The sequence below is a fragment of the Sapajus apella genome, unplaced genomic scaffold (genome assembly GCF_009761245.1).
Source record: "Sapajus apella isolate SASKATOON/1434 unplaced genomic scaffold, GSC_monkey_1.0 scaffold100, whole genome shotgun sequence".
Taxonomy (NCBI): Eukaryota; Metazoa; Chordata; class Mammalia; order Primates; family Cebidae; genus Sapajus; species Sapajus apella.
Genome location: NW_022437040.1, coordinates 5,287,601 through 5,312,517, shown reverse-complemented (window position 1 = coordinate 5,312,517; position 24,917 = coordinate 5,287,601). Strand labels below are relative to the sequence as shown.

At 45.5% G+C, this 24,917-nt stretch overlaps 1 protein-coding gene and 1 long non-coding RNA gene across 3 annotated transcripts in view; one reads left to right on the top strand and one right to left on the bottom strand.

Moving 5' to 3' along the window:
• The window catches only part of IL2RA (interleukin 2 receptor subunit alpha), a 53,115-nt gene that overhangs the window by 4,797 nt on the left and 23,401 nt on the right, over positions 1-24,917 (bottom strand). Inside the window, exons 1-7 of one of the 2 annotated variants that reach the window (XM_032258191.1) lie at positions 12,529-12,553; positions 9,299-9,490; positions 7,709-7,819; positions 4,655-4,870; positions 3,047-3,118; positions 2,600-2,671; positions 1,533-1,599 (exon numbers count right to left, since the gene is read on the bottom strand). In XM_032258191.1, the coding sequence (XP_032114082.1) occupies positions 1,533-1,599; positions 2,600-2,671; positions 3,047-3,118; positions 4,655-4,870; positions 7,709-7,819; positions 9,299-9,419 (659 nt within the window). In that variant the 5' untranslated portion in view covers positions 9,420-9,490; positions 12,529-12,553. Of the gene's footprint in view, positions 1-1,532; positions 1,600-2,599; positions 2,672-3,046; positions 3,119-4,654; positions 4,871-7,708; positions 7,820-9,298; positions 9,491-12,528; positions 12,554-24,917 lie in introns of those variants that run through there. The other variant, XM_032258190.1, reaches the window with a different exon arrangement.
• On the top strand, positions 388-18,840 carry LOC116536433. The gene is made up of 2 exons (XR_004262628.1): positions 388-1,741; positions 18,366-18,840. It is a non-coding gene; the product is annotated as an uncharacterized LOC116536433 (long non-coding RNA).

The following is a 24,917-nucleotide window of genomic DNA, read 5'->3' as shown; positions in this document are numbered from 1 at the left end:
TCCCAGTAGCTGGCACTACAGGTATGTGCCATCACGCCTAGCTAATTTTAAAATGTTTTTATAGGCTGGTGTGGTGGCTCAGGCCTGTAATTCCAGTACTTTGGGAGGCCGAGACAAGAGGGTCACCTGAGGTTGGGAGTTCAAGACCGGCCTGACCAACCTGAAGAAACCCCATCTCTACTAAAAATACAAAAAATTAGCCAGGGGTGCTGGCGCATGCCTGTAATCCCAGCTACTCAGGAGGCTGAGGCAGGAAAATCGCTTGAACCTGGGGAAGTGGAGGTTGTGGTGAGCCAAGATCACACCATTGCACTCTAGCCTAGGCAACAAGAGTGAAACTCTGTCTCAAAATAAGATAAATAAAAATACAATAAAATAAAATGTTTTTGTAGAGACAAGGTCTGCTTTGTTGCCCGGGCTGGTCTCCAGCGAGCCTCTCACCTTAGTGTCTCAATGTACAGGAGTTACAGGCAGGAGCCGCTGCTCCCACCCTAAATACTTTAACTTTACGTAATGGCTAGGCTTAAAAGCCAGTTTGCAGAAGTCTTGAAAATGTAACCACTGGCTCTCACAAGCCACTGTGAGCCTTCTGTGGCACATCACGGGTTCCTGGTCATTGCTCAAAACAAACGAAATATTTCCCCAAACAAAACTCTCTTTGGCTAGGCTCTGTTGCCACAAGAGGGCACCATGAGTTGATATCAGATTCTAGGAAGCATTTTGGACAAATTCTGACTAGAAGGGTCATGTCAAGATGTATGTTTGAGTCTGTCCAAAGATTGTTAATTCTGGGAGTCCTTGGGGGAACTCATGGGTTCACACCATTCTGTTTCACAGCATAAACACGGATCCATTCCTACTGCCAAATAGCTTTGTCCTCTGGGCCTGAATGTGTTTGGTCTTCAAACTAGCAAATGAAAAAAATCCTGCTAGGTGTTAAGGCTTGTCACGTGTTCAGGGTGAGGAAGGAGAGGATTTGAGTACTGAGTATACCTTCAACATGTCAGGCACGTTACCTGCTTCTCCTGTAATCCTAAAATGACACCTTAGGAACCAGCTGACACCTTAGAGAAATTGGTAGACTGTCAGTTATGTGACTCATGCCTGCTACGGTAACCCTGTGGGGAGGGGGCTTATCATTTGTATTGCAATAATTTATATATTTAAATTCCCATGAGGAAAATTAGGAGTATGTCATGGGCCCGACGACTCATCTAAGAAGGGAAGCAATCCTTTATTTTTCCCTCTGGCTGGGCCAAGAGCTTCAGTTTTGGGGGAATGGGTCTATATTTTCTCAGGGTCTTACTGTGGAGTTTGTATGAGGGTTGGCCAGAATGTATGCTGGCAGGGGTCAGGGAGACCCTGGATAATCAAGAGATACACTGAGTTTCTAGGGTTTACTTTTTCTTTTCTGTTTCTTCCTTTGCCACTCCCTGAACTGCTGCAGGTGATTAGGGAGAGCACGGGGCGGGGCGGGGCTGGGCGCAGGACTTGGATCTGACCCCGTGCTGCCTTGGTGATGCCGGACTTACTGTCTCTGCCGCCAGGTGAGCCCACTCAGGAGGAGGACGCTGATCAGCAGGAAAACACAGCCAGCCACTGTCAACAGAGAGAGGGAGTTCAGCGAAGGGCCCTGAGCTTGGCGTGAGGAGGAGCAGCAGGAGCCAGGGCTACAGGGCGGGCTGAGGACATCCCCAAAGAGCAAGGCGGAGGCTGCAGCCTCTCTTCTCTGTCTCAGGAGGTAGGTCCCTCCCCCTGGGATGTCTTAGGAGGCTTGAGGAACAGGGTGGGGAGGACAGGGTGAGGGTGGAGGGAGCTTTCCCTCTGGAGGCAACCTCCCACACAAGCCCTTCGGAAAGGCTCAGAGGCCAGGCCTCATTTCAGGACACAGAGAGCGCCTGGTAAAAGAAACATTGAACTGTGAAGATGAAAAGAAGCACATTAACATCTCTTGACAGGGTTCAGGTTTTCCAGACGGTGCTCTGCTGAGGTTTTGGAGGTTCTTGGAGGAAAAACCCGCTAAGGTTTTCCCAGGCAGATGCAGCCTCAGAGTCTGTTTTTCCCTCCTACCAGGCAGTGACTGCTGTGTTTCTGGAAGCCTGTCCTCTCTGCCTGGCTACACAGCTCCTTCCTTCCACTCTTGGCCCCTGGCAGAGGCCTGGGGTACAGCCCTTCCAGATCAGCTTGAGAGAAACTGATGGGGCTGACCTGAGACTTCATTCATAGCATCCTGTAACTGGTTCATGGGATTCTGAGTTATGTCGGTATCTGGATTAGTCTTTTACTCACACATTTTGCAGTGTAAGGAAGGGGTCCTTTCAACCAACCAACCAACCTACCTACCAATCAACTAACCAACTAACCAACCTACTAACCTACCAACCAACTAACCAACCTGCCAATCTACCAACCTACCAGCCAACCAACTAACCTACCAACATACAAACCAACCTGCCAACCAACTAACCTACTAACCTACCAACCTATGAACCAACCTGCCAATCAACTAACCATCCTATCTACCAACCTACCAACCAGTCAACCTGTCCACATCTCGGCCTGGGTGGACATTTTGTCCACAAAGCAAGTGCCCACTCACCTGCTAGCTGGTACCCCGTTGTAAGTATGAACGTCTCCATGGTCGCAGCCACTTCTGTCTGTATCTGAAAATCTGTGAAAAGGAGATAAAGAGAGACACTCCTGCTATGATGACTTTAGGATGGCACGAGGCTAAAGGAAGTCAGGGCTTCTCTGTGGATGAGAAGCTCAAAGGCTGGGGGGAGACACACGGTGGTGGTGAGGGCAGGGGTTCCATCTCTGCCTGGGGACCGTGCTTGGTCCTGGTCCTGGTCCCTCTTTCTGACACTTGCTTTGGGGCCTGCAGTCGCTGAGGTCCTGTCCCTGCTCAGAGGGAGAGGAGGCTGCTGCAGGTTTCTCCCCTACAGGTCACCTCTGCCCATCTCCCTGAGCCTGCCTCCTGGCCACCCTGTCCTCTGGACTAGACCTCTGTGGTCCAGCCTTTGTCTTCTTGGAAACTCTCCCGCACCTGTCGTTGTGATGAGGCAGGAAGTCTCACTCTCAAGAAGGCTGTCGGGGCTTGCCTGAGGCTCCTCTTCGCCTGGGGGAGAGAGTGAGTGATGCTGCGGGAGCTAAAGACGAGTCAGGGCCTCAGTCCCACCCCACCCGAGGCAGCCGGCCCCAGGTACACCCGAGGAGGCAGGAATCCTGGTGTGGGCACCCTGCCAGGGGATGCCACCCCAGATGGTTCCACTCCAGGGCACTGGGAAGCGGTGAAGTGGCCTCAGCAGAGCAGGTGAGGCTGAATTCCAATTTTGACCCCGGCTGTCCCCAAAACTCTGAGCAATGCTTTCTCCCCAGCCTCCCTATTCAGCCCTGGTTTCCATCTGTGACTTGGAAACAGGTCATAATGATACGAATGCCAGTGAGCCGTTGGATGGAGCAGAGATGTGCTAAGGACAGCTGCTTACGTGCCAGACCCTCCCCTCCTCTGGGGGGTCAGCAACCCTGGCTCTGCCCTGCTGCTCAGCCTCTTCTAAGGAAGCAACAGGCATTCCCTGGCTGTTAGGGTGGCCCAGGGAGGCAGCTGAGGGAACAAAACAGCCTCCCCAGAGAAACCAAGAGAAGGACGTGGAGTATGAGAAGTACAGTGAGCAAGAAAACCAGGAATACTTGAATGTAAAGTCATTTTTTTTTTGAGACAGTGTCGTGGTTATAATGACTGAAACAATAGGAGATAAAGAGAAAACTATTAATTCTTTTTTCAGATGGAGTCTTGCTCTGTTGCCCAGGCTATAGTGCAGTGGTGCTGTCTCGGCTCACTGCAACCTCCACCTCCCAGATTCAAGAGATTCTCCTGCCTCAGCCTCCTGAGTAGCTGGGATTATAGGCACCCAACACCACGCCCAGCTAAGTTTTGTATTTTTGGTAGAGACAAAGTTTCACCATATTGGCTAGGCTGGTCTCAAACTCCCGACCTGAAGTGATTCACCTGCCTTGGCTTCCGAAAGTGCTGGGATTACAGGAGTGAGCCACCGTGCTCGGCCTGTGTGTAAGTCACTTTTGATTGTCGTGATACTAAGATTTCAGAAGGAAGATTGCAGCAGACCTGACATGGGTGGGCTGAGTGTTTGCATGTGTGTGTGTGCATGCACATGTGCACTCTCTTCATGTTTGTCTAAGCTCAGCCGCGGATGGCACGGGGAAGGAGCATGCTGACTGCGGGGCACTGTTCAAATCACGCCTTTACACAGCCACCAGTAAGAGGAAAAACACGTGTGTGGGGCACTGGACGTGCCCTTGGAGCCAGAAGAGATCTTGGTGGCTCAGGGAGTAGTGGACTCAGGAGCAACTGTGAGGCAGCACCTAGGGTGCTTGGGAGAGACCTTTAGACCTTTCCTTCTCTTCCGTCTGTACCTTTCTCCCCACTCAGGGCACAGGGGGACCTTAATTGAAGGAGCCCTTGGGGTCTATCTGGTCCATTTAATTTTTTTTTTTCAGAATGAGAAAAAAATGGAAGTCCTGGGATATCAAGGGGCTTGTTCAAAGACACACAGCAGGAGAGGTCAAGGCTCTTGCCCTGGTCAGCCTGATGGAGAAAAGCAATGTTGTGGACCCCAGACGGGAGCTGCCTTACCTGGAAACTGGCTGGGCTCTGTTTGCTTTGTGCACACGAGCTGGGGCTGGGTCCACCTTGTCTTTCCGTGGGTCATTTTGCAGATGCTCTCGGCAGGACCTCTGTGTAGAGCCCTGTATCCCTGGATGCACTGGTAGTGAACCGTCTGCCCCACCACGAAATGATATATTCTTTCTGTGCCTTCGTTTTCCCACTGCGGAGGCTCCCTGCAGTGACCTGGAAGAGGGAAAGAACGCTCTGAAGGCAAGTTGGAGACAGTGCGGAGTCCAGGCTGCCTCTTGCTAGGGACTGGCCCTTTGTTCTCACTCTTTTTTTTTTTTTTGAGACGCAGTCTCATTCTGTCACCCAGGCTGGAGTGCAGTGGTGTGATCTCGGCTCACCGCAACCTCCACCTCCTGGGTGCATGCAATTCTCCTGCCTCAGCCTCCCGATTAGCTGGGATTACAGGCATCTGCCACCACGCCCGGCTAATTTTTAGTAGAGATGGGGGTTCTGCATGTTGACCAGGCTGGTGGTCTCTCGAACTCCTGACCTCAGGTGCTCTGCCCGCCTTGGCCTCCCAAAGTGCTGGGATTACAGGCTTGAGCCACCTCACCCGACCGGTTCTTACTCTTTTGAATGCTTGCTCATCCTTTCAACCAATATATGTTGAGAACACCTGAGCATGGGGAAGTTTGCTAGACCCTGTGGGAAGGCACGAAGACCCTGTCACTCCTGCAAGGGGCAGACTTGGGGAAGAAAGGCATGTGAAGATTGTCACGAGGAGCAGACTCTGGCTATACGAACGCAGAAGAATGAGCAATTCATTCTGATTGTTGCTGCCCCAAGAGAGAGGAACACCACAGCTGGCTCTTGGAAGACACAGTGGACGGGAATGTGTGGGGCAGTCTTAGCTGAGGCACAAAGGTAGGCTCAAGCCTATTTGGGCCAGTGGAGCATGAGGACCACCTTGGATTTCTTCCAGACAAGTGAGGAAGCTCATTCTCGGGGGTGGCTGGTGGGCATCTTGGGATGATGGCAGAAGGACTGGGGACAACACCAAAGCCAGGAGGAGGGACAGGCTGAGGGAACCTCAGGGAAATGGAGCACCATCTCTGATCAAGACACACCTGAAGCTTGACACACATGCACCCTGTCAAGACTCTCAAAATTTCCTATGCCACAGAACTTTCCACTCACCCAACTACCTGTGGCCTGAGACCCTGTCTTGTTCTGATTACATCTCAGAATTCCCCACCCACAGCCCCCAACCTGGACATATGGAATTGTATGTGCCCTCTAACCCCAGCCTGTGAAACTGTACATGTGCTCCGAACCTCCAGACTCTCCCCAGCCCTGCATACCCAGCACAGCCTCTGTAAGTCTCCTACGGAGCCTCTGCCCAGCAGGAAGCCGGGTGGCTCTGTCCCAGTCCCAGGCTGGCTCCTGCTGTGTGGCACCTTGAACATCACGACTGAGCTTGTGTTTTGGTCCCAGGATAAAAGGCTGTTTGACAGCCAATACAATTCATAACTATCTGAACATGTTTGAATTGGGTTTGCTTCTTTCCAATGAAAACACCCGAACTGAAACGATCTTCGAAACATCCCTCAGCCAGAACCAGCCTTCGAGAAAGGACAAAGCGCTGGCCTCTTGAAGCCTTCCAGTAACTCTGCAGGGTGATATGGAGGAAGTAGAGTAAGACAAACCCACGTGCTTGGAAACGCCATTCCAGGACAAAGCTGGGGGCAGGGAAGGGTAAGAACATCGTGTTGCAGCTGTGCCCCTAGATTAGTCTGTTCAAAAAAATACAATAATGGAAGCTGTAAGTAAATCCCAACTAATTTAAAATAAGTAATGAGCAGAAAGTTTCCTCATCTAATCTGGGAGCCCTGATTAGATCACATAGGAGGTCTGATGTCAGCCCTACTATGTGAGCTTAGCCAAGTCTTTTTAACTTCTCTGCATCTCAATTTCTTCAGTAAATTGAAGCAACACTTCCTGGTCCTTGACTCGTTGTATTGCCAGGCTCCAATGGGATGATATCTGATCCAGTTCTTTGTGAAGTTATATATTAGCATAGAGCTCTGAAGTTTCCTAAGGTCGGCCTGACCTCAGAAAGCTAAGTTCTTCCTAGCGGGTTCTGTTTTTCTTTTTTTTTTTTTTTTTGAGAGGGGACAGTCTTGCCCTGTCACCCAGGCTGGAGTGCAGTGGCGCAATCTCTGCTCACTGCAACCTCTGCCTCCCAATTTCAAGCAATTCTCATGCCTTGGCCTCCTGAGTAGCTGGGATTACAGGTGTCCACCACCATGCCTGGCTAATTTTTGTATGACTATAGAGACAGGGTTTCACCATGTTGGCCAGGCTGGTCAGGAGTTCAGGCTGGTCTCAAACTCCTGACCTCCAGTGATCTGCCTGCCTTGGCCTCCTGTGGTGCTGGGATTACAGGCGTGAGCCACCGCACCTGGCCCATTTTCTTGACACAATGACTAAATCATGATTCATTTGGGAAAGCTGAGGGCAGGCAAGGGGCGGCTGCAGTACACACTCACGCACAGACTGCTGGCCGGGACATGTGCGTCTGGAGCTTTTGAGACTCACAAGAGTGGCATGCACATTTTGTAACATTTCCCTGAAAGCAATACTGGGAAGTAAACAATTTTTTTGCAGTGCATTGTCTTGTGCTTAAGGGGAAGACACAGAGCATTTCCTTGAGGGCAGGGGTCGTTGTCACATTCTTGATTGTGTCTTCTGTCAACACAGCCTGGCACACAGACCCAACAGATGCTTGTAAGTTGAGTTGAATTTGGGTTGAATTCTATTTGGCCAGTTACCAAACCAGAGAGTAAGCCCAGGCCTGGACTGGCTGCCATCAGATTGGCTTAAGTGGCTGAGCAAACAGCCTTTGAGCAGCCTGCACTTGTTCTTGCCCACAGTGATGTCCTGGGAGGAGGGGAGCGGCATGCCCGTGTTTACGGAAGGTAGGGAGGACTTTCTTCCTTTGGATACACATCATCTACCTGCAAGAGAAGGGTGGGCTCATAGGCGTGAGCTGGAGGCAGATTCATCTCTCACCTGGAAGACGCGATTGGTCCACCTGCTGCATAGGATTTTGCATTTCTGTGGTTTTTCTCTCTTTCTGCTCTTCAGGTTGAGGTGTCACTTGTTTTGTTGTGTTCCTAGGGGCTAGAAAATATGGATGGAATCATGCAGATGATTTCACAAATGCTTGATAGAAAACACTGTTCATGGCCGGGCGCGGTGGCTCATGCCTATAATTCCAGCACTTTGGGAGGCCAAGACAGGCCTGTCACAAGGTCAGGAGTTCAAGACCAGCCTGGCCAACATGGTGAAGCCCTGTCTGTACTAAAACTACCAAAAAAAAAAAAAAGCCAGATGTGGTGGCACAGGCTTGTAATCCCAGCTACTCGGGAGGCCGAGGCAGGAGAATTGTTTGAATTCGGGAGGCGCAGGTTGCAGTGAGCCAAGATCGCGCCATTGCACTCCAGCCTGGGTAAGAGTGTGAGAATCTGTCTCAAAAAAAAAAAAAAAAAAAAAAAAAACAACACTGTTCATGTATTTATTCACTGGAGAAGCACACCTGGCCAGTGCCCACGATGTGTCTGGCGGTGTCTGCCAAGCTTACAAAGATGAAACCAGAGCACTCCCTCCCTCGGGTGGTGCTGGCTCACGCCCCTCCCAGGACCGGCCGCTCAGTATTCATGTGCATATGGCAGTGCCCACGACATGTTTCTGAATGTGTGTATGTGTGTCTGTATGCCGCATATGTTATCCATATGTGTGTGTGTGTGTGTCTCACCAAAAGGGACTTGTTGCTTGCTGTCAATTGTCTCTGTGTTGTTTGATGGCAGCAGGAGTGGTCTCACTCCACAACGCACTGATCCTTTGCTCCCTAAGGCTGTTCAGAATGCTTAAAATTAGAGATGCCATCTTGATGCAATGACAAGGAAACTTCTAGAACAACCCTCTCTCTATTGTGAAGAGTTTGGCAAAGGAGTTGAGTTTGAATGCCTCAGTGAAGGGAGGGTGATCAGAATTCCAGCTCAGGATAAAAGAGGGCATCTAGGTCAGGTGTGGTGGCTTACACCTATAATCCCAGCACTTTGGGAGGCTGAAGCAGGAGGATTGCTTGAGCCCAGGAGTTCAAGACTAGCCTGGGAAACATGGTGAAACGCCATCTCTACCAAAAAATACAAAATATTAGCCAGGCATGGTGGTGTGCGCCTATAAGGCCCAGGCAGGAGAATCACTTGAGGCCAGGAGTTCAGGTCCAGCCTTGCCAACATGGTGAAACCCCGTCTCTACTAAAAATACAAAAACTAGCCAGGCATGGTGGTGCATGCCTGTAGTCCCAGCTACTCAGGCAGCTGAGGCACGAGACTCACTGGAACCCGGGAGGTGGAGGTTGCAGTGAGCTGAGATTGCACCACTGTACTCCAGCCTAGGTGACAGAGTAAGACTGTCTCAAAAATAGTAATAAAATTGTGTTTAGTGAATGACTATTTCAGGAATCCCTGAAGTTAGTTTTCCTATAGACTGGACTGGCCCATGGGTGTCTGCAGGGCTGAGGGAGCAGAAGCCAGGCTCTGTCTCGCTCTCTGTTGCGCTTCTCTTTTTCTCGGTAGTCACAGAAGGAACACTTACAAGAGCTTATGCACTGACATTGGTTCTCCCAGGACGCGTGGCTAGAGTTTCCTGTACAGAGCATGTAGGGCGACCCGCTTTTTATTCTGCGGAACCCTCTGTTGCATTCACAGTTCAACATGGTCCCTTCCTTGTAGGCCAAGGCTTTGAACGTGGCGTATGTGATCTTTGGCGGGTCATCGTCACAGAGCTCTGCAAAGAAAAAGTGAAGCCTATTAGGAGCTCAAGAGGTCCCAGGCAAGTACTCACATATTTAATCCTGTAATGACTTAATCGCCTATTTCTTCATTTTATTTAAAAGATTTTATGCCCCACTTTTTGCTAGAAAGGAACTAAGGCTGCTACCGTTGTCCTTTAGAAGCCTTTGTATCAGAGCTGGCTCAAAAGTTACTGACAAGCAAGTTCCTCTCCAAAGCACAATGTATTTCAAACCTGATGAGTAGAAATTAATGAGGTTTTATTCTGCATATGCCTCATGTCAAGCAAGTATAGAAAGAGAGAGGAGGGCCAAGAAATGTGGAGAAAGGAAGGAGCAGAGTTACGTCTATTTAATTGAGGGACACAATGTGTCTGTGCAAAATACTTTTAGGATATACGAATGGCTAGACTTTCTATAATTAATGATTCTGTGCCATAATTTTGAGAAATACACAGAAAGTGCTTCACTGAACATCTGGCAAACAGGAATGTGTATTTCACACTCACCTGCCCACTTCTGAGTTCACCAAATACCTTCCTATATTATGAAGACCCTACCCTCCCTCAGCCTGAAAAGAAGGACTCTGGTGTCTCACTAAGGACATCAGAAGTAATGGTCAAACATCAAACTATGAAGGGGAAACATGCACAGGTCTAATCAGAAAAATAATTCCATTGCATACTTGGCAACAAGTTCTCTGCTTCCAGAGATTCAATTTTGGGGGAAAATATCACATGCTGGATAAAAGAAGGGGATGGGGAGATGGCGGGGACAGGAAGAGGCAGGAAAGCAGGGGTCTGTAATCCCAGACCTTTGGGAAGCCAGGGTGGTGGATCACATGAGGTCAGGAGTTGGAAACCAGCCTGGCCATCATGGTGAAAACCACAGTCTCTATTAAAAATACAAAAAAAGTAGCCAGGCATGGTGGCATGTGCCTGTGATCCCAGTTACTTGGGAGGCGGAGGCAGGAGAATCACTTGAACCCAGTAGGCAGAGGTTGCAGTGAGCCGAGATCATGCCACTGCACTCCAGCCTAGATGACACAGCAAGACTCTGTCTCAAAAAAAAAAAAACAAAACTAAACTAAAAACCCAAGGTAGGGAGAAATCAGACAGCTTGGCCATCTCTAACCAACAAGGAACTAAGCAAAAGCAATTTAAATGGGCTCCATGGGCCAGAAATTACACTGGAACAGGCAACATAAGCACTCAATAAATTTGGTAATTCCATGATAAGGCAAGAGCAGCCGGCAGCATGGTGGGAAGGGAGAAAGATGGATTTCTAACTTCTAGCTCCAGCAGCTTATAAGCCACATAGTTTTATTGTTTTACTTCTCTAAGGCTCAGCTTCATGGTGTAGTAATAATTATTTTAAGCCGGCACGGTGGCTCATGCCTGTAATCCCAGCACTTTGGGAGGCTGAGGAGGGTGAATCACCTGAGGTCGGGAGTTTGAGACCAGCCTGACCAACATGGAGAAATCCTGTCTCTACTAAAAATACAAAATCAGCTGGGCATGGTGGCATGCGCCTGTAATCCCAGCTACTCGGGAGGCTGAGGCAGGAGAATCACTTGAACCTGGGAGGTGGAGGTTGCAGTGAGCCAAGATTGTGCCATTACACTCCAGCCTGGGCAACAAAAACAAAACTCTGTCTCAAAAAACAAAACAAAACAAATAATCATTATTTTATTGACTTAACGATTATAGGAAATAATATACTAAGGTAACTTGCAGAAAGCCCAGAAAATAATAGGCATGGAATAGATGGTAGCTGTGTTCCTTTCCTTTTTCTCACTGTCCAGAAAAAGAGAACGGTAATTCAGAGACTGGACTGAAGTTTACCTTAACCTTTAACTCCTGCAAAAGGAGAATCGTTTGAGCCTGGGAGGTGGAGGTTACGTGAGCTGAGCACCCCAGCCTGGGTTACAGAGTGAGTGAGACTGTCTCAAAATGAAAAAAAAACAAAAAACCAGACCCCTAAAATGACCCAGATTTTGGAATTAGCACACAAGGAGTTTAAAACAATTGTAATAAGTATGCTCAATGACTTAAAGCAGAGGTCAGTATGCTATGACCTGCAGATTTGCTGCCGTTTATTTTTATAAATAGGGTTTTATTGGAAGAAAGACACACTCATTTATTTACATTGTGTCTTTGGCTGCTTTTCTGCTATAATGGCAGAGTGTATAGCTGCAGTGGAGATTATATGGCCAGGTAGCCTAAAATATTTACGTTCTGGCCCTTTCAGAAAAAAAATTGCCAAGTGCTAATTTAAAGAAAAAATGGTTATAATGAGTGAAACAATAGAATAATCTCAGTATATAATGAAAACTATTAATTTTTTTTTTTGAGATGGAGTCTTGCTCTGTTGCCCAGGCTGAAATGCAGTGGTGCAATCTTGGCTCACTGCAACCTCCACCTCCCAGGTTCAAGTGATTCTCCTGCCTCAGCCTCCCAAGTAGCTTGGATTACAGGCACGTGCTACCACACACGGCTAATTTTCATATTTTCAGTAGAGACGGGGTTTTGCCATGTTGACCAGGCTGGTCTCAAACTCCTGACCTCAGGTGATCTGCCTGCCTTGGCCTTCCAAAGTGCTGGGATTACAGGCCCAAACCACTGTGCCCAGCCAATATTTTTAAAAATAAGAAAACTAAAAGCTACAATATCTGAAATGAGCCCAGCCAGGGCTTGAAGGCAAATCAATAGAAGTTATCCAAACTGATGTACACAAAAAATTTGGAAAAGAATAGATCTTTGGTATCCTGTGAGACAATATCAAATAAGGTAACCTACATTTAAGTGAATTCCCAAGGAGAGAAGAGAGAAAGCATGGAGCAGAAAAAATATATGAAGAAATAATGGCCAAAATTTTTGGAAATTTGATGACAAATATTGACTTACAGATCCAGATGTTCACTACACCAAGCAGGATACATATAAAGAAAAGCACATTTAGATACATCATAGCTAAACTGCTGAAAACCAAAGATAATGAAAAAACCTTAAAAGTGGTCAGAGGGAAAGGACACATGCCTGCAGGGGAACAATGATGAATAATGAGTGACTTCTCAACGAAACTATGGAAGACAGAAAATAATGGCATAACGTACTTAAAGTTTTAAAAGAAAAAGCCTGTCAGCCTTGAATTCTACCTAGAGACAATATCCTTCGAAAATGAGAATGAATTTGGTATATTTTCAGATAAAAGAAAGCTTAGAGAATTTGTTCTGGCACATCTGCATTATGCTAAAGAAAAATTTTCAAGCAACAGAGAAATTACAGTAGCTAGAAATATAAATCTGCAGGAAACAACGAAGAACACGAACAAATACTTAGATAAGTGAAAAGATCACTTTTTAATGTCTTTGAAAGAGAACTGTTTAAAACAAAAATAATAATATGGTACAATGGGTTCTATTGAACATGTAAATGTAAAATATACAGCAGTTCTAGTATAAAAGTTAGGGAAGATGGAATTGTACTGTTTTAGGTTTTTTATATCACGTAGAAAATGGTACAATATTAAGTAAGTAGATTGTGACAAGTTAAGAATGCGTACTGAATAGCGTAGAGAAACCACCAAATAATACTAGAAAGAGAGTGTAGCTGAAAAGAATACTTAATTTGTTTGGTTAGCCAAACTGAAGAGAGAAAAGGAAGAATAGAGTAATAAAAATAGAAATGGAACAACTGAGAAACAGGTAGCAAGAAGGTAGACTTGAAGCCAACCCTATCAGTAGTCACATTAGACATCAATGGACAAAAATTCATACATTAAAAGACAGAAACTTTCAGACTGGATTAAACAGCAGGGCCCAACTATAACCTGTCTTCAGGAGAACACACTTTAAATACAATAAAAATGATGGGTTGAGAAAAAGGATAGAAAAAGATATATGCTACAAAGATAAACATACGGAAGCTGACATGGTTGTATTAATATCAGGAAGTAGATCTTAAGAAACATTATTCTCAGATAACATGATTGTTTACATAAAATTACTGAGGTATCTGCAAAATGGCTACCAGAATTTAGCAAGGTTAGCAATTTCAGTATATATATGTATCACTTGTAGGTTAGTTCTGTATACTGATGCAACCAACTAGAAAATTAAAACTTTAAAAACAATTGTATTTACAATTACATTAAAAAACATAAAATGTTTATAAATAAGCCTACCAAAAACTTGTAATACCACTAAACTGAAAACTCTGAAATATTGCTGAGACGTATTTAAAAAAACTACGCAAATGGAAAAATATACAAGATTTATAGACTGGAACCTTTATTTAAAAAAATCTATTCACCTTAAATTGATCAATTCATTCAAGGCAACTACAATCTAAAAATCCAACACTTTTTAGTAGAAATTGGCAAGTTATTTCTAAAACCTCCTTGGAAATGGAAAAGACCTGTAATAGCTAAGACAATCGTAACAAGGTGTACACATTTGGAGGATTCATGACATCTGATATTCAGGCTTTCTACAAAACTATGAAAATCAACGCAGCATAGTATTGGCATAAGGACAAACAGTAATGACACAGAACAGAAAGTCCTGAAATGGACTCATTCATGTTTCTTCAATTGATTTTTTTTTTTGTTTTTCGCAAATAAATGTGCCAAGGAAATTCAATGAGAAAGGGAAAATCTTTTCAACAAATGCTCTGGAACACATGGATAAATGTATGAGGAAAAAAGAACCTCACCTCTTATGCAAGAATTAATTTTATTTTATATATAAGCACAAAGATCTATATACTAGATCTATACATTATAGAAGTAACTATAAAAGGCAAAACTATAAAGCTTTTAGAAGAGGTAAAGGCAAATGGCTTTGCAAGTTGGAGACAGGCAAAGATTGCTTATAGAGGAGGCAAAGGCACTAACTATAAAAGAAAAAATGGAAAATGTCTACTCATCCAAGTCATTAAGAAAATGAAAAGTAAATGATGGACTGAGAGAAATATTTGCAACATATATATTTGTCACAGACATTTGTGTCCAGAGTATGTAAAGAACAACAAAGCAATACTAAAAGGCAAACAGCCCAAAAAATGGGTAAAGATTTGAACAATCACTTCCCCAAAGAAGATATATGATTATCAATAAACACTTGAAAGTGTGCTTAATATCGGCTATCAATAAAATGCAAATGGAAAACCACGATGATGAGATAGCCCATTGGGGAAATGGAGGAAATGGGTAAAAGACTGATACACCAAATATTGGAGAGGAAGCAGAGCTACAGAACTCTCTTACATTACTGATGGCAGTGTAAGTAATGCAATTACTTTGGGACACTTACTTGAAAGTATTTTGGCTGGGCGTGGTGGCTCATGCCTGTATTCTCAGCACTTTAGGAGGCTGAGGTGGGTGGATCATTTGAGATCAAGAGTTCGAGACCAGCCTGGTCAACATGGTGAAACTCTGTCTCTACTAAAAGTATAAAAATTAACCAGGCATGGTGGCACATGCCTGTAGTCCCAGCTACTCTGGAGGCTGAGGCAGGAGAATCGCTTAAGCCTAGGAGGCAGAGGTTGCAGTGAGCTGAGAGCACCACTGCACTCCAGCCTGGGTGACAGAGTGAGACTCTGTCTCAAAAAAAAAAAAAAAGTATTTTTATTGAAGTTAAATATATACCTACCCTACAATTCAGCAGTTCTACTCCTAGGTATTTATCTAAGATGTGTTTACAGAAAGAGTTTCTTTTTTTTTTTTTTTTTTTTGAGATGGAGTTTCACTTTTGTTGCTCAGGCTGGAGTGCAATGGCCCCATCTCGTCTCTCCGTGACCTCTGCCTCCTGGGTTCAAGCAATTCTCTTGCCTCAGTCTCCCAAGTAGCTGGGATTACAGGCGCCCGCCACCACACCCAGCTAATGTTGTATTGTTAGTAAAGGCAGGGTTTCACCATGTTGGCTAGGATGGTCTTGGTCTCTTGATCTCGTGATCCACCCGCCTCAGCCTGCCAAAGTGGTGGGACTACAGGTGTGAGCCACTGTGCCCAGCCTACAGAAAGACTTCATAAAATATTTATTTAAAAATAAAACTTCTTTCTTTTATTAAGCCCCTTCTATTCTAGGACATAGTAGCTTTATTAGTAATAACCAACTCAGTAATTCAAATATCCATCATTGGGAGAACAGACAAGTAGCTTATGATATAGTCATACTACAAAAACCACTCAAAAATAAAAACAATGAACTGTCGATACAGGCAACATTAATAAATCTCAAAAATATATTGACTAGAATAAGCTAGACACAAAATAGTACCTACACTTTGCTTCCATTTATATGAAGTTCAAAAAAAGACAAAAGTTATAACTAGAGACAGAGAGTGGTTTCTTGTGGTAGGTGGATATTGACCAGAAGGCAGAAGTAATGAAAACGTTTATGCAGCTGTACACATTTGTCAAAACTCATGAAATTGTATGCCTCAGATCTGTGCATTTCTTTACAAGTAATTTTTAGCTCAACAAAATCATGGAGAAGCATACTTAGCAACTATTTTGTAATTATTCATTAGCACAAATAGCCAGGATTGACCTCAGATGCTTTTGGAATCTGAGCTCTCAATCACAAGCCAAGAACATTTCTAAACACATCAATTTGAAAAGAAGCAGACAAATTGTCTTGGAGGCAATTTTGTGCCTTAGAAACGCTTTAATTCCATGATGGTGAGTTTTTCTAGACGAGGTCATGGACATTTTCAGAGTCATTATAAATTAGCCTAAGTGTCTGAAGAGGTCATGCAGGGACAAGGGGAAGTTTCAGAACTTCTTATTCTCACAGACTTTCTTTTCATAAAGAAGCTTTCCTGGAATTTAGGAACATGACACCTCCAGGTCTGTAGCTCAGTAACTACTGAAGAGCTTGGCTGTCCTTTTCCCTGAAAGGCCTTGCCAGGAAGTTCCAAACATCACCTGAAGGCAGCAGGAGGTGGAAGAGTGTGAGGGAAGGTACCCTGAAGGGTTGCTCTTTTCCAAGCTAATGGGAATAAATTTGGGATACTTTTTAGCCCTTCTCAGCATAGTGTTATAAAGGCAGCAACAGAACAACATCCAAAAAAAGGAATAAAATATTTGTCTAAAAGTCTTGTACAACAATAACAAAGGAAGATTCCATTTCTGTAACTCCAAAATGTTAAAATCATCTTTCCCTGTATGATCAATCTTTCATTTATTTTATTATTATTATTTTTATTTTTGAGATGGAGTCTTGCTCTGTCACCCAGGCTGGGGTGCAGTGGTACAATCTTGGCTCACTGCAACCTCCGCCTCCTGGGTTCAAGCGATTCTCCTGCCTCAGCCTCCCGAGTAGCTGGGATTACAGGTGCCCGCCACCACACCTGGCTAATTTTTGTACTTTTAGTAGAGACGGGGTTTCGCCATGTTGGCCAGGCTGGTCTCAAACTCCTGACCTCAGGTTATCCAGCCACCTCGGCCTCCCAAAGTGCTGGGATTACAGGCTTGAGCCACTGCGCCTGGCCCATTCTTTTATTTTTTAAGACAGCATACAACTGCCCTCATTCTAGTTTTTCTCACTAACAATGCTAAAAATTACTTCTCAAAATTCAGCTAGCAAGGCCTTTTCTCTGCCTTCACATTTCCTCCTGTCTTTCCAGACCCACTTCCTGCTTCTCCCAGGGGGTCTGCTCTACATAAACCATTATTTCCTCAAATATTTTCCAATTCCAGCTCTACGCACTCCCCCAGCTCACACCACAAGGGGCCTGGGAGCTTGGGAGGAAGACAGAATTTTCCTTAGAAGATGGGAAAATGTAATGAACAAATTTCCACCTTAAGAGCAGGAAAAACAAAAGGTGAGAAAGGGAATATTTTCCTCCCTGTAATTTTAAAGTATGGGCAATTCTGGATGTAGACATCATCATCTTTTCTGAGAGTGAAGTGTCTGGTGCCTACAGACTGTGGGAAAATTTGAGATGATCAATCTGGGAGTTGGGGGCATGGGGTGGTAAACGCTCAAGGATTAGAAGTTGGGGCTCCCCACCCCATCCTAGGGTGTCACCCAAAGGGGTTGGCACAGGTTGAGAAGCAGTGGAGTCCCTGTCTACCCTGCCCAGCACCAGGCAACTGGGTGGTAGTCTGCTAGGACTAGCCCAGAAACTTGAATGGCACCCTGAGAGAGCCAGGGGTCCCTTGCCCCCTGACTCCAGGGGCTTTCTGTTTGCTTCAGGGTCTTGCCTGGGTCTCCCTGTGACAGCAGGGATGGAGAGTTGGGGCCTGCCTTCATGGTAGCAGGCTGTAAGTGGGTGAGTGGCAGCAGGCCAAGTTCTAGGGGGCTTCCCAAAGCCACATTCAGGTTGGACGGAGCTGCTCTTGCACATGATTTCTGTGGAGCTGAATTTTCTCTGTTGCACACATGCCTAGTCTCTCCCTTTGCTCCTGAGCGTTGGGCCCCACATGGGGCTATGAGCAGGCTGTATCCCTATTCTGGCAATGGACGTACTCTGGACACTGTTAAGGTGAGAAGAAAGAAAGAAAGAAAGGAATCAGGGCTCCCAGGAGGAGAACCCTGAACCACAGGCTCTGCGGTGGTGTGGCCTTCCTCTTTAGTTTTTGTGCCTTTTATGTGGGCAGAGGGAAAAAGAGACAGCCAGCAGTTATCGTGAATCCTGAAAATGCCGAGGGCTTTGGCCTGGGACATGCACAAGACAAGAGTCAGACAGAGCTCTTCTGATGTTGAGAGTGTTTCACATCTTACGCTGGATTTCGCTGTGGATGGTATTAAACAGACACGGGCAGAATCCCACCTGCCGCTCATCCTTTTCCACCTCACTTCATCATTGCTGCTGAAATGCACGCTTGTGGGTGTATCTTTTCTTGTGGATTTGTTGCCTCCAGGAATTCCGAATGCAGTTGAAAGGCAACACTCTGTGAGAGCTTTTGCTTTGTCTGGCTGAGACCTTGGCAATCACAAGTGACAGTGATGGAGGGCCACCTCCTCTGGACTGCATCACAGAACAGGTCTGGGAGAAAGGTGGGTACGAATGAATGGCCCTGGACAGTGCTTCTCTTTCCACTGTGAGGTTTCCCATTCAATGGATTGCTAAAGATTCAACTTCTCTGTCTCTTCGTGTACCTGCTAGAAAGGGAAAGGCCAGCCATTTGTCGTCCTCCTGCCATACATGACCAGAACGACCTAGCCCCGGACAAACAGTGACAGATACAGGGATTCAAGCCAGCTTTTCTGACTCCGAGACACCTGCTCTCTCCTTTCGAGTGTGACACTCTGCTCTCAATCACTTATCGCTCTTTCCAGAAGGACAAATGTGCGGCCTCTACGTATTGGATTTCAAATAAAAGATGAGGAACTTGGTGAAATGAGGTGGTCTTTGCCTTCCTCGTCACTATCTGCTCCTCCTGGCAAGATGCCTTATTATTTCTTGCCACTGAGCTTAAGTGGAAACAAAACAAAACACACAAACAAGGGGCTCCATTCACAGTAAGGACAAACACAGCGCCTGCGGGCTTCCCTGATGTAGAATAACCAGCCCTCTTTATCTGATTTGGCCTCATACCCACAGCCCTACTCCCCCAGTCTGAAAGCTGCCCCTTTAATTTTTAACTCTTCATTATTAGAATTGGAGTAGAACTAAAATTCATTTTGCCCTGAGCTACTTTTGCCTCCCTTGAGTTAACCAGAAATACCCACCCTGGAAGGCGATGTGGGAGACAGTCATTTGAGTAGAGAGCGGACGCCACAGCCGAGGAAGAAGGACATCCTGGCTGGCTGCCCCAGAGCCGGCAGGACGGGTGCCGAGGTGGTTCCCAGCAGCGTGTGTGCAGACCACCCCCACCCCACCCCCTGCCCAGGATCTCGCAGATTGGGATTTAACAGGGCACGTGTGGTGGTGGAGGCTATTTCTTTTTTCTTTTCTTTCTTTTTTTTTTTGAGACAGAGTCTTGCTCTGTCGCCCAGGCTGGAGTACAGTGACAGGATCTCAGCTCACTCCAACCTCTGCTTCCTGGGTTCAAGCAGTTCTCTGCCTCAGCCTCCCGAGTAGCTGGGACTACAGATGCCTGACACCATGTCTGGCTCATTTTTGTATTTTTAGTAGAGATGGGGGTTTTACCATGTTGGTCAGGCTGGTCTCGAACTCCTGACCTCATGATCCACCTGCCTCGGCCTCCCGAAGTGCTGGGATTACAGGCGTGAGCCACCGCGCCAGGCCCGTTGAGGTTGTTTCTAACAAGCTCCCACACGATGCTGGGGCTGCAGATCCGCAGACCACACTTGGGGTAGTGAGAATCTCCAGCGGGCAAGGCCCCGGCTGCTGCTCGGCCCCCTCTCCACCTGCCCCTCGGTGAGGACAGGACCCCACGCCTCCAGGGCGCTGTGGGCGCTGCTGCACCTGTATCCCCAGCTGTTTGTGTCCAGATGCTTCTTCACTCAGCATCTAACAGTCAATAGAACATCATTGGCTGGAGGAGAGCTGAGTGGGTGAGAAGCGTTTATGGGTTGAGTCATTTTTTTGTTGTTGTTTCTTCTCTGATGTTCAAAGTGAGAGATAACTCACCTGGCCCCTGCAGCCCATGTGAGCAACATGAAAGATAAAGGAAAAAATGGGCTTCTAAAGGCTGTGGACCGAGACTGAGATGAGATCCTTTGCTCTGTGGATGAATCAAGGTCCAACTGTTTTACTCTCAGCCCAGCCAGCGCTGGGTAAAAGGCTTCATCCCTCTCCTCTTCCCTATCCATGTATCAGAGCTTTAAGCTCTACTTTTACCCAGTGAAGATTACAATAACTCACAGAGCACAGGAAACTTCTACATGATGATTCACTAAGCTTTACAAGGGACACAGGTGTGCATCAAAAGCTTGGGCCACTAGGTAAAGAGGGATCTGGTTCTTGCTCTAACATGGTTCATCTTCTGTATCAGAATCAGACAGATTCTGGGTGTCAGAGAGCCCAGTCTTCCTCCTATTCCGCTCACTGGCTCCCCGCGGTCCCTTCTCATTTCAGGTGCTCTGTCTGTAATATGAAATGAAAAGAACCCCCCCCCCCAGACAAATTGCACAATCCCTTAAGCTCATTGGCTCCCAGAAGAAATCCCCATGGGAGACTGGAAAGAGGATGTTGGAGCCAGAGGCTATCTCTGAGAGTTAGGTGAAGTTTACTGTTTAATAAGAACTCCAAAGATGTGCCTAATCAAAGGTTGTCTCTCACTTCCTTGGGAAACCCAAAGAAGCAGTTTAGGCCTTATAGAAAGTAAGTGATTTGGGTGCAAAATAAAATAGTGTAAAACATGTTGAAAATCCCTTTTAAAGGTATCATAGAATCTGAGAACTAGAAGAGACCTCAAAGATCATAAGGTCAACCTCTACATTCATAAGAACACTGAGCCTATGGTCATTCCACAAGTTTGTGGCAAGCCTTGGATTACCACAAGCCTTGGTTTATAACAGATTATCAAGTCCCCTGACTCCCAGTTCAATGCTTTTCCAACATCCAGAATCATAATCTTCAAGAAGGAGCTTGCTTTCCCCCTGTCTGTTGAAGGTTATCTCTTAAAAAGAGGTGGAGCTATGTCTAAAGTATCTGGGTGCTGGGAGGTGTTTGTGTGATGTTGTGGTTTAGTTCAGATCATTATCTTTGAAGAAGTCAGAGGGCTCAGGCCCTCCACTTGGGGTTATTTATGTAATAACAACTATGATATCTGAGCCTTGCCTTTGTGCTGCTGCTTTGCATATATTACCTTCAATGCTTACTACGGCTCTGAAAGGTAGATATTGTCATCCCCGCTTTACAAAGCAAGAGATTGAAGTTCAGAGAGATTAAGTAAGTTGCCTAAACCACACAGCTCAAGGTGGCAGGACATAAGTCACATGAAAGTCTACCATTGCTGCCCTCATGTCTGCTGTTTAAAAAAATCTCACTTTTACTTTCAGGAAATTCTTTCAAATAGCAAACATAAATGTACACAAAGAAGCAAGGAGGAAGAGGACAGAATTGTGTAGAAAAGGTTTGTAGAGGCAATTTGCTCTAAGGTTATTTATTCTTTGAGAGGAGAGCTATGATATTGGTTAAATCTGGACTTTGTAAAGTCTGGATTCATGTAAAAATGTTAAAAATTACATCTAAAATGACAGAGTGAAGTGAATAACTTACAAGCTATTGGAAAAAAAGAATAAAATAGGATAGAATCTTACTTAAATCAAAAGATGGGGGAAAATGCATAGAAAGAGAAAATTAAAGACCAAAATAAGATAGTGGAAATTCATCAAACTCTATCAGTAATAATTATCAATGTAAATAAATTAACTCTGCAGTTAAAGAATGTTGGACTATATATTTAAACATATGCAGTTATAGGCTATTTATAAGAGACATGCTTGAAGTATTAGGTTTGAAACTATAAGAATGGACAATTGAATCAAAGGAGTTATATTAACATCATACTTCAAGGCAAAAACATTAATAGAAATACAGAAGTCAGTATGTATTGCTAATGGTTCAATTCATCAGGAAAACATAAAAATTCTCTATGTGTATGCACTCAAAAACATTACTTCAAAATATACAAAACAAGCACCAGGCAAACATAACACTTATATACTTCTATGCACCCAATAACATAACTTCAAAATGCACAAAGCAAATATTGACAAAACAAGGATACATTTAGAAATCTACCATCATCATGAGAAATTTTAACAATGTCTTCCTTCACAATGGATAGGTCAAACAGACAAAAAATCGGTAAGAATAATCAAATGTAATAAACACAATTAACAAATTTGATTCCAACAATAGCAGAGTCCACTATTTTTTAGAGCATATACGTGGGACATTTACAAGGCAGTAGAGGAGCTGAAGGCAAGCTAGGGGCATAAGAGTGGGTATCTATGGTCTAGGAAAATGGAAGTTTAGATAAGGAATAGACAGAAGGAAATGAAGGTAAAACTCGGGGTGTCAGAATCTTCCTCCCCTTTCACTCACTGCCTCCCCATGGTCCCTTCTCATTTCCAGTGTTCCGTCTGTAACATGAAATGAAAAGAATTCCTCCCAGACCCCTGGCCAAATTTCAGAAGACCTAAAGCTCACTGACTTCCAGAAGAAATCCCTATGGGAGACTGGAAAGAATTTTTAGAGCCAGAGGCTATCTTTGATAGGTGAAGTTTACTCTTATGAGAAGCTGGGCTTCTGTAGATTTGGATTTACCAGACTGAAAAGCGTCATACCATTTTTTTTTTGGCAGAGTTGTTTTTTTGAGACAGGGTCTTGCTTTGTCACCGAGGATGGAGCACAGTGGCCCAATCACAGCTCACTGCAGCCTCAACTTCCTGGCCTCAAGCTCTCCTCCTGCCTCACTGCCTGAGCCTCCTGAGTAGCTGGGACCGCAAGCATGCATCACTGTGCCCAGCAAATTTTTGTATTTTTTATAGAGATGGGGTCTTGCAGTATTGCCCAGGCTGGTCTCAAACCCTTGGGTTCAAGTGATCCACCTGCTTGGCCTCTCAGAGTGTTGGGATTACAGGCATGAACCACCATGCCCAGCCAAGTTTTTAATTTTTATTTTACCAAAGATTTTTATTATTATCTCATTCAGTGATCAGGACATGTAGGCTTTAGTCACTTGTTGGAAGTTACCCAGCTAGTCTGGGCATGGTGGTGCATACTTGTAATCCCAGCACTTTGGGAGGCTGAGGTGGGCAAATTGCTAGAGCCCAGGAGTTTGAGACAAGCCTGGGCAACAGAGAGACCCTGTCTCTACAAAAAATACAAAATTTAGCTGGGCATAGTGGTGTGCACCTGTGGTCCCAGCTACTCTGGAGTCTGAGGTGGGAGGATCACCTGAGCCCAGGAGATAGAGGCTGCAGTGAGATTGCTTTACTGTACCCCAGACGGGGCGACAGGGTGAGAGCTGTCTCAAAAAAAAAGAAAGAAGGAAGGACAGAAGTTACATAGCTAGTGGTGCAGACCAGTACCAGAGATGGACAGACAAAGTGCCACCTCCACAGACTACAGACAAAAGCTACAGTCCGCTACCTCTGCTGCCAGCTGGATCCCCGGTGACACTGAGAATCTGGTCAGGTGGGTTACTCACCTGATGGTTCTTTCTCACTTACTCTCGACTTTCTTTGTTTTTGAACTCCCTCAACTTTCCTTTTTCACTTATCAAAATTTCCCCATTTGTACTTATCATTTGCTCTTTTTCTTTTCTTTTCTTTCTTTTAGATGGAGTTTAGTTCTGTTACCCAGACTGAAGGGCAGTATGTCGGCTCACTGCAACATTCGCCTCCCCGGGTTCAAGCGTTTCTCCTGCCTCAACCTCCTGAGCAGTTGAGATTACAGGCAACCTGTCACCATACCCAGCTAATTTTTGTATTTTTAGTAGAGATGGGATTTCACCTCGTTGGTCAGGCTGGTCTTGAACTCCTGACCTCAGGTGATCTGCCTGCTTTGGCCTCCCCAAGTGCTGGGATTAGAGGCGTGAGCCAAGGCATCTGGCCCATTTACTCTTTTTTCTGTGGTTGTTTCTCTAAGGCTAATTCCCCCACTGTGCACTGTGCCCCCCCTCCAGTTACCCACTCTCGGGCAACTCTAGTCTCACCAGGTCCCCTCCACCAGCTGATGAGCATCCCAGGTATGTAAAGGTCCCCCCAGCAATCAGTCCCCTCTTTTCCTCACAAGTCAGTAACTCCTGAGAGTCGTGTCTCTCACTGTTTCTACTTCCTGTCTAACCCATCCCATGACCCCCCTGCATCTTCTGCTTCCACTGGAACTATTTTTACAAAGTGCATCAAGAAGCTCCTAGTGGCCAAGTTCAGTGGCATTCATTCTCCTCAAAATTCGCTTAGCCCTTGGTTTCTTTGACTTTTCCTTCCTGAAATTTTATTTTTGGCATCATAAGAATCATGAGTTCCTGGTTCCAAATTTCTTTGGCTTTCTTTCTCTGAATGCTCATTTAACTTGCATTTTAAAAATGCTTGGCCAGGCATGGTGGCTCACGCCTGTAATCCCAAGACTTTGGGAGGCCAAGGCAGGTGGGTCACCTGAGGTCAGGAGTTCAAGACCAGCCTGGCCAACATGCTGAAATCCATCTCTACTAAAAAATAGATGGGTAGATTGCTTGAGCCCAGCAATTCTAGATTAGCTTAGGCAAACTGGCAAAACTCCATCTGTACAACAATTACAAAAATTAGCCAGACATCGTGGCGCACACCCGTAACCCCAGCTATTTGGGAGGCTGAGGTGGGAGAATCACCTCAGCCTGGGGAGGTCAAGACTGCAGTGAGCCATGATCATGCCACTTCACTCCAGCCTGGGTGACAGAGTGAGACCCTGTCTCAAGAAAAAAGAGAAAGAAAAGAAAAAAGAAGCTCTTTAATTTACCTCTCCTTTGCCCTCATATTACATTATTTCCCAAGGGTCATTCCACCTCTGCAGC